The sequence below is a fragment of the Morone saxatilis genome, unplaced genomic scaffold, assembly GCF_004916995.1.
Source record: "Morone saxatilis isolate NCDOM2014 unplaced genomic scaffold, NCSU_SB_2.0 Contig0, whole genome shotgun sequence".
Taxonomy (NCBI): Eukaryota; Metazoa; Chordata; class Actinopteri; family Moronidae; genus Morone; species Morone saxatilis.
Window position 1 is genome coordinate 16406356 of NW_023339650.1, and position 9408 is coordinate 16415763.

At 38.5% G+C, this 9408-nt stretch overlaps 1 protein-coding gene across 3 annotated transcripts in view; it reads left to right on the top strand.

Moving 5' to 3' along the window:
• LOC118323983 (RNA-binding Raly-like protein) overlaps positions 1 to 7077 on the top strand; it is a 53014-nt gene extending 45937 nt beyond the window's left edge. For all 3 annotated transcript variants that reach the window (XM_035656083.1, XM_035656090.1, XM_035656099.1), the window contains exons 6-8: positions 115 to 284; positions 2412 to 2450; positions 4466 to 7077. In XM_035656083.1, the coding sequence (XP_035511976.1) occupies positions 115 to 284; positions 2412 to 2444 (203 nt within the window). In that variant the 3' untranslated portion in view covers positions 2445 to 2450; positions 4466 to 7077. The remainder of the gene's footprint in view (positions 1 to 114; positions 285 to 2411; positions 2451 to 4465) is intronic.
• The last annotated feature ends 2331 nt before the right edge of the window (positions 7078 to 9408 follow it).

A 9408-nucleotide genomic window follows, 5' to 3' on the forward strand; every position in this document is an offset into this window, starting at 1 on the left:
GAGCAACATAAAAAAAGCAGCCAAGTAAACTTCTGATGTACTGTGCAAACCAAAGAAAACGGTGACTGTGATCACACTCTGAATTGAATCTCTGCTCCCTCTTTTCTCTCTCAGAGGCTCAAAGAAAGTATGAGGACAACTGTGACTCCCTGCATGAGGAGTCCGTGTCAGAGACGGCAGAAAACTCCGGGGAGGAGGCCGGCGAGGGGGCGCTGGACGTGGAGGCGGGAGAGATGACCGATGGAGGCGAGGACGACTACGACGAGGAGGGCAGCCACCATCTGGTAAGAGAAACGGTTGACAGGGCTGACAGGGAGGGAGAGTGCAAGGCACTTTGGGAGATCTCAAGCAGGCAGACAGTCTTTGCCTTCTGAAAGTTAATTTTCCAGAATTATTCATGGCCACAGATCTGAGAGAGCAGGTCTTCACATGAGTGAATGGTGAGGGCGCCTGGACTGACAGTTTTTCCCTGTCGACCCCAGCTCAAACAGTGAAAGCAGGGCCCTTCACAGGCCCACACGCAGGCACAAGCTCAGACACGTACACCCACTTACAGGCTATAATTAAAGCACCGAGCTCAAAACGCATTGAAGAGCGTTTAAGACCGGACCTGCATGGACTGTTGTGGATCTGACCGTGAAGTGGTGGGTGTACAGCAGTATGAGGAGCTTTTCTTTCACAAGGTCGCTGAAGAAGGTCGCTGAAGAAGTAGAAGTAGAAGAAGCCAATGTAGAAAACCAACAGAAGCTGTTGCTCTCAAAGATTAAATTATTTTTCTTTTTCTTTCTTTTTATTCAATCTGTAAAAAAAAAATGTCAGGGGAAAAAATGCCCATTACAAATTCCAAGAGCCCAAGGTGATGTCTGCAAGTTGCTTGTTTTTTCCAACCAACTGTCTAAAACTCATTGCAGAAAAGCAGCAAATTTCAAGCTGGAATCCACAAATGTTGAGGTTTTTTACTTGAAGGTGATAATTCAATCAAATTGTCTGACACTCGAATACTGTAATCTGAAGATTGTTTCTTGTCACAATGCTTGGTGTCGTCACATTGATGAAATGATCCATACTTTTCGGGATTGCTGAGCTGAATGGTTTATAACTGACTTTTAAATTCAGTTTAGACCTTCGGGGAGTCACTTTAACAAATTTGGGCTAAAATACATTTTTCTGTGATAATCACTAGTCTATTCACCAATATTTTACTGCAACTAATGACTTCTTCTTAACATCACAGAGACCGTTTGACTCAGATTACACAGGGTTTAAGGAATTAAACCAATATTTCCTCCAAGGCAGCAACTAATTATTTCTTCTTAATTATCAATTAATTATTTGTTAATGGGTTCATCATTTTGTCTGTAAAACTGTCAAACAACAACAATTTATTAGCGCTCAAGGTGATTTCATTAACTCGCTTTTCTTAAATCAACAACTCACAACTAAGAAGTTAGGAAACTAAGGAATGTTGGACATTTTTTTTTTATAGAAAATGACACTGATCCATTATCAAAATAGCTGATAATTTCACCAATCAACTAATCGATAATCAAAACTCGAAATGTGCTCCGCATTAATTTCTATGTGGGGCAGGATGAGACACGTTCACTTCCCATTGCGAATTTAGCTGCGTATTTCCATATGATTTGAACTTTCTAACTCAAAATATCCTACAAAAGCTTTTTATCGGCTGTATTCAATCAACCATTCACAATCAGCTGATCTCAGTCGGTTGTGGCCGAGACTTGAAGACACCTATCTATTACAAGATGGGATGGAAGATCAAAAACAAATTTGAAGTGGTGTCTAATGAGAGTTTACATTGTTTTTCATTGAAAATAAAGTGGTTTTCTTCCACTTAAAAGTGGCATTGTAGCATTTAAAGTAGACCCTTTTTACCTTTTATGAAATTATTTGTAGCTATTATCTGCACACTGGAGGCTTTGAAGGACCAACGGTGGTCCATAGTGTTAAGTAATCCATATGGCCACTTCAGTTTGTTTCACAACGCACCATTTTTCAAGTTCAAGAATTGACATCGCAGTAATTATCCTCGGTTTCATGTGGGTTGAGCTGTGCAGTGTGGCCATGCTTTTGACCTGCTATGCTATATTTATTAGCCATTAACCAGCTGAGCTTGGGCATGCTATCCTCAATGAAAGCTTGGTGCCATCACTAATAGAAGACATCGTTTTTCAGAGACGAGGTGGAAGAGATTTATTTGTTTCCTGAAGGTCACATTGATCGCAGATGGTGATAATGTACCACAAAGTCTGTTCCACAGGTCAGCTTCGCTGTTCTTGTTGAGCGTATATCAGCAACGACCTTTTAGAAAAGGTTAAATACAAGCTGTGTGCTCAGTTTAAAATGCTACAATGTATCTGTGGTTTTACCTTCCTCTCTCTCCTTTCCAGATAGAGAACCATGTATCGGATATTGACAACTGAGATCAGGTGAGAGCTCTGGACTTCTGTTTAATCCAAGTGTCCATTACAGCAGCTGTTAGGTTGTTCTATAAGACTGCTTAAGGTCCTGCCGGCTCTTACAGCCAGTCCTCATTAAAGGGTCTTACATCCAGTCCTCGTTAAAAGCTGTAACCACTGAACTGTGTCTTGAGCATCTCTAAACATTCGTTAATCATCACCTAAGTCATAAGCTCTATGACATTTAGAAAGACCAGCTCCACTGAAGGGCGGCTAATGCCGAATTCAACAGTGGGAGCAATAATGGCATTCCAATGGGCCAGAACTGCCTATAAACAACATTCATCTAATTGAATTGTGCGGAAGGGGGTATGAATGGCGAGGCCCAAGGTAAAGAGTTTCCTGCCTCCTGCCTCTCGGGGTGTGGGTAATGATGCAGCCACATCATCAGTTGGCTCGGCACTGGCTGGCTCTTCATAGCGGGGGTGCTGAGCTGTGTTTATGAGTTGCGCACTGTTGATGTAACTTTGAGTTAATCTCTGTTACAGTCTTCTTTTTGCTTCTGGCTGAGCAAAATAAAATCCCAAAAGTGGCTCTGTTCATTGGAGACTGTAAAGCCGGGTTCATTTTTGGATTGAGTTTTAGTATTTTGACACATGTATATCAGTTTTGGTCACATTTGGGTCCCTTTGATCAGCAGTTTTAATCTGCTTTTAGTCATCAAAAACTAGTTTAGTTATCACCAGTGAAGTTTTATTCATGCATGTTTAATGTTTAAGGCTTTTAAGCTTTTCTAAGCTGTCACCATCTTTAATGTGTACAGTTACCATGGTTACAGGTGTTGTTCCTGTCCATTGCGAGGTTGGCAGAAAAGGCACTATTTTCCTCTTTGTATGAGAGTGAAATCCACACACACACAGTATTTATGTTATTCTCCCAAACTTCTCATCTATTTCTAAACTCTGCAGCTAAAAAGTAGATGTATTAGGGCCATTATTCCTACTGTCCGACATTAAGAAAATCGAATTAAAATTTACCAGCACTAATAAACACATTATTATATCATGTTTGCTTAATCCGCACAAAAAAGTAATGATGATGATGATAATGATGATAATGATGATAATGATGATAATAATGATAATAATAAGCACATTTCTCAAAATGTCAAAGTATTTCTTCAAGACTAGAATTAGAATAGAATAGTCAGTTTTTGAATCATGTATGCATGTTTCTTGTTTCCATGTTTCTGAGCCATTCATTTTCCACTTCCTGTTCATTTATTCCATAAATGTGTTCCTCTTTGAAAGAACATCCGCTAACACTGCATACAACAAGTCAAGCCTTTGCTTTTGAGCTGCATTTTACCACTACTGAGCACGCAATGTACCCCAATGTAATAATCATAGTTTTTGTCAAAATTACTTTTATTTAGTTTTAGTCCTATCTTTGTCATGGCTAAAGGTTTGCCAACAAATAGTTTTGTCACAGTTTTATTGACAAAATCAACCCCATGTTTTTGGGGGTTTTTTTTATACGAGTACTAGCAAAAAAGTTCAAAGCTAATACCACACTTTCTCCCATCTGCCTGTCCAGGCATCTGGTGTCTCAGTTCTTTCCACCTCTTAAAAACCGTATGTTACACTTCAGTTTTCTATTTCCTTTCCATATGTCTCCCTTTTTAAAATTCTATCAGCAGCCAAGTCACAAAACCTCCTCACAGCACATACATTTAAAAACCTGAAAATCCCACTCGAGCTTGTGGAGAATATATGAATGTTTGGCTTGCAGGCCTACCAAGGGTAGAAAATCACTGTGAGAAATACCTCAATAAGTCGTGTCCAGAAGGATTAGGGCAGCAGCTGCGGCTACCAGCAAATATTTCTGCACTTCCCAAGATATTTCTGAGGCCATTCAGAACGGACAAGCTTTAAAACTCAGGCTAATCCTCATCAGATTTACAGAATTATAAATAGCCACCATGTTTAAGGAGGAGACACAGTCCTATAATGTGTTTTCATCAGTTTTCTCCTTTATCACTTCAGGATGAGGCAGCAGACACCCCCGGTCGGCGGGATTAGAATTCATCATCACCTTCGAGAGACAGAAAAGGATCTCTGAGGGCTCAAGACACCCATTCTGGACTGTAAGTTGTGTTCAAGAGATGCTGAATCACATTTAGATGCCCAACTGTGCAGCACAAACCAAATGTGATGTGCTCTCTGAAGAAAATGTATTCAAGACCCATTTTAATGCATCGGCCTGAGTTTGCCTCATGGATATTCTGCGCAATTTATATTTCATTGCAAGAGGCTGACGGTATCATCTGCTAATCCTGTTCCTGAAAAAATAAAAAGAGAGGATGAGGGTTTTATTCTGATTTCTAAATTGAATTACGTGGAGAGAAGGGAACATGACGACGTTGATCAATTGTTGCTGCTTTTATGAAATGTGTTTTCGTTGTAATTTCACAAACAGTTTTTTATTGAATTTCTGTTGTTGCTCAAAAATCGAATGAATAAATGACAGTCAGAACAATCTGCAGTATGATATTCAGAAAATGAATGAAACATCAGTGCCGTCTGGTTCGGATTTGACTCCTTATATATAAGCCAATAGCTGTGAGCATAACTTTATCCAGCTTTATCCATTTATCACACAAATACCCTGTGGGGCTGTTCCATCATATATTCCAACTCCTGCCAAGTTTCAGAAGCAGAAAGAGCTTCCTGTGGTAGAGAGCCAACACTGGCACAGGCCTCCTGCCAGGGAGCAGTGCCCTAACGTCTCAATGCGCTGCTCCCCGCTCAGCCTGTGCATCCCAACATGGACTGCTGCTGTTTGGGAGCCAACGCCCTTTTTCCTCCTCCTCTAACATCTCCCTCCGCATACAGCATTGATTCTGTCTCATGTAGGCAAAGGAGCGAGGCCAGTTTTTTTTTTGGAAACGGCGGAAGCTGTATTATCTTTATTTATACATTAAAAGGCTTTGAGATTATCTAAAGTATGTGATCCCTGTTTCAGATCGCTTAAATTACGGATTAAAAATTGAATCTAACATGACACAACGGCAAATGCTTCCTAAAAACAGCCTAAATAAGTAGTGAAACAATACAAACCAGCACCCCATTTCTCTTGAAATGTCCATAAAAGTCAATATAGTGGTCAGATGAACTGGTCAGCAGTGGATGATTCAGTTGGTTACAGTTTACTAACATGTTCATGATTTCTACCAGTTTGGATCTGTCCGTTATAGCTGCCATGTGGAGCAGCTAACATGCAAACATTTCAAATGCAGCTTAAGCTCCAGCTGAGCCATTATAATTAACCTGATTATAAATAAATTGCTGAAGTGAATTATGTCACCAGTGACTGGATGTCAGCATGTTCTACTGTTAATTATTCAGTTCATATTTGCCCTTCTTCTTTTTTTCCCCAATATGTGACAGAGTATATTTGCTCCAAACAATGACATAGGCGTGTTTGTTGTCTCTAGCGTTCAGTTTCATTTTAAAGCCGTTCTCAGAAGGGGGTAGGTGTTGGGAAGTACAGCTAATATGCACCAGGTGTGCCAGCTGATTGACCGGTAACATCAGTTAGGCTGATTATGTGTATCAGCAACAACTTCAGTGCTTTAAAAGCTTTTAGGCGACTATTCAAACAGGTTTAATAGTGTGGACGTTGTGTGTTAAAGCCTAATTTATGTTTCTGAACAGTCAGCTGGCACACCTGGTACGAGCTATAACAACACCTCTGAAGGGGCAGTCGGGCTGGATTTCGCGTGGCAAAATCTTGCAGGTGCGACATAAGTGCGGAAATAGTGTAGATGGGGTGTAAAACTGCGAGAGCTAGCAAGGCTAATGGGCTAACATTCAGCAAATTGTACAACAATAAATTATACAGCTTCATACCAAATACTTAACTGTCATTAACTTCCGTCACTGTCCTTGCACTCTCTGCTGCTAAATAACATCTCTCCTTCCCTGCCGCTTGTACAACATCACAGTGCAGTGATACATAAACAGTCAGTATGTCCTGAATGAGAGGTCAATTCCACCACATCTCTTAAACTAGCTGGACATAGGAGAGCCTCGCAGTTTCAGTGTCAAGAGTTCAATCCCATCAAACTCTTCCTCTTGTACTTCAAGCTCGTGCTCTGAAGCATAAACGTCCGGTGTGACCGCATCACGATTCCTCCTGAGGGTGTTTTTTTTAAAGAAGTGAAAGCATGAAAGCAAACAGAAAATTTAAATAACTTACTGAATATCAGTAGAGAAGTCCTGAATTTATGTAAAAGTTGAATCATTGGATTAAACATTGGTAGTTTAATGAGTTGTTTCACACAAATTGCTAAAAAAGAAAACTAAAATAAACATGTCCCTCTCTCAAAGCTTAGTGGTGTCCATTCAAGCAGATAGGTTTGGTTTTATTTGCACAGGCTTTGAGATATCTGCCCCAGAGACTTGCAGGCAACCCAGTACAATCCAAGTAAAATATATTTAATTTGCAGCACTTGAAGCATTAAAAATGGCATTTGGAAAATTCAGCAGAAATCTTTCTGTCCAGAAACAATGTTCTAATCACTCTGAAGAATCCACAAATACCTCTGTAGACATTTTTCACTATTTTATTTGACCTTTGGTAAAAAAAAAAAAAACTTCTCATTAAAAACTGTGGATTAATAAATGGAATAATGGTGTTTTTATATGGATGTACAACACAATTAAAATTGTATTCACTCCTATTATATCTTATAAGCACAAAGCCTGGGCAAATAAAACCAAACTACCAGGGGTAAGTAAGAAATTATTGTTTTGATTTGGTTGAATTAACCCTTTACATACAGAATACATTTTTTTGCTCAGTTTCATGAAAACAGTCCACCCTGGCAGTGCTGCCTGAAAAAATACATAAAATAAAATGTCTGTCCTGCAGCTCATTCAAAATAAGTGTCTGGTGAATGATGATAATGTGTAATATTTAGCACTATTTTTGTATCCAAAAAACATGTCTAAGGGAAATGGCTCTGCTACATGTTTATCTTTTTGCTGGTAGCCTGTTATTTAATGAACAGTATGGTGATGTGTCAAATATTTTGCAAAAATGCTTAAAAAAAAAAAAAACCTCATTGCTTTTAACTGTTGTAATTTATCTGGGTCACTTTAAAACGTTTCTGGCTCAACGCTTCCTTTTAGTTTGCCCTGTAAATAGTCAAATTTATCACGTTTATTTCAAATAATAGACTGGAAAAAAAGAATTTTATTAAGTTTAAAATAACACTGAAATGATATACTGACAGTTTGTTGGGACCGTTGCAGGTTTTGCGGGGCTTGTAGAGATGTGTAACTGACAACTGTTGTATAGAAATGTACATTTTTTTGTAAAGATATTTTTATCAAAAGGCATGTTTACTGTAACTTTGTATTTTCAGTTCATGTATAAAAATAGTATATTCCAACTGTTGTAAGGCTAGAAAACTCATCGTCATTGTAGATAACTATTTGTGTTCTTATCAGTCAATAAAATGTTTGTGTCATATTCAACTAGTCAAATGTTTCAATGATCAACACTTTATTTTACAAATAAATATGAACTGAAGGACAAAGACAACCTTTTGGCTTTATTGTAAAGTCATACATAAATACAGATTCCATAATTGCTTACAGATGGTTTGCAGACATATGTAAATATTTGGTGCATCATTAAGGCATGCCACTTAAAAACCCATTCTCTCCACTCATTACCAGGCATCTTCCTTCAATGCAGAATGCTCATTTAAGCATGATTTATATAGTTGATTATGCAGCCCATGTGCCAAACTTGCCATCAAAATGACACTTTAACAAGTTGCACAGCTTCAGTGTTTGAATACATGTCAAATTAATGTCAGTCAACAGAAAACTGGACACCATAACGGCAGCTTGTCATCTTGTGTTTCACTAATGGCATCAGTCTCGCTGGCTGCCAGTTGATATCAGTGTACCTAACGCAATCTGACCATAGCAGCATGCCCACCTGTGGCAGTTAATTTTACACCCGACTAATAACAGTAAATGATTGTAAGAATGCACCAACCCGATCAAAACATATGCATTTCTGAACTAAAGATTATTTTTCTGAAGTTCAGAACTGGATGTGAAGTTTAATTTATTTTTTGTTAAATTTAGTACAAATACTCAACATAATTAAATCGGCCTGTCCGGGCTAAATCTGACACATGTACTCAGATCATATTGATTTCAGTTCATGTGTGTTGTCCCTGATATTTCAATGAATAAAGTGAAGGGGATGGCCTACATTTATATGGGAAATTTGTCCCAGCGTTGACAAGCTGCTAAAATTCACTAAAACCACACAGAGCTTCGGCATTAGTAAAAGTATAACTACAGCGTAGAAAGGGGAGAAGTAATGAAACACTATTTTCATGTAAGAAATAATTCTTCACACTTAAATTTTTATTTCTAGTGAAAACTATTCATCACCAGTGATTAGTGATTGTACATTTTTATAATAAACTGAGAGATTAAGTGATCCTTTATGGGTTGAGAAATCTGTCTGATTTCTTAAAGGCCCTCAAAATGTGTTTTGGAGGAGTTTCTTCTGAAATCAATGACCATCTCTTTAGTTTTAAAGGTCCAATGTGTAACATTTAGGAGGATCTCTTGACAGAAATAGAATATACTATTCATAGGTTTGTTTTTGTTGTGTATAATCACCTGAATATATGAATTGTTGTGTTTTTGTTACCTTAAAATTAGCCATTTTTATCTACAGACCAGTCCACCATCTTGAACCGCCATGTTTCCCAGAATGGACAAACCAAACAGTTGATAGGGGCTTCTTTTTTTTTTTTTTGCACATTTTCTGGCCACCATAGTTTCTTCTTTATGCTTGGAAGGGGAGTGTGAAGCGACAGTGTTGCGATCTACAACTACATGGCTAGATGCAACTAAATGCTACTGGACTGGACTCTTACTCTTAACATAAA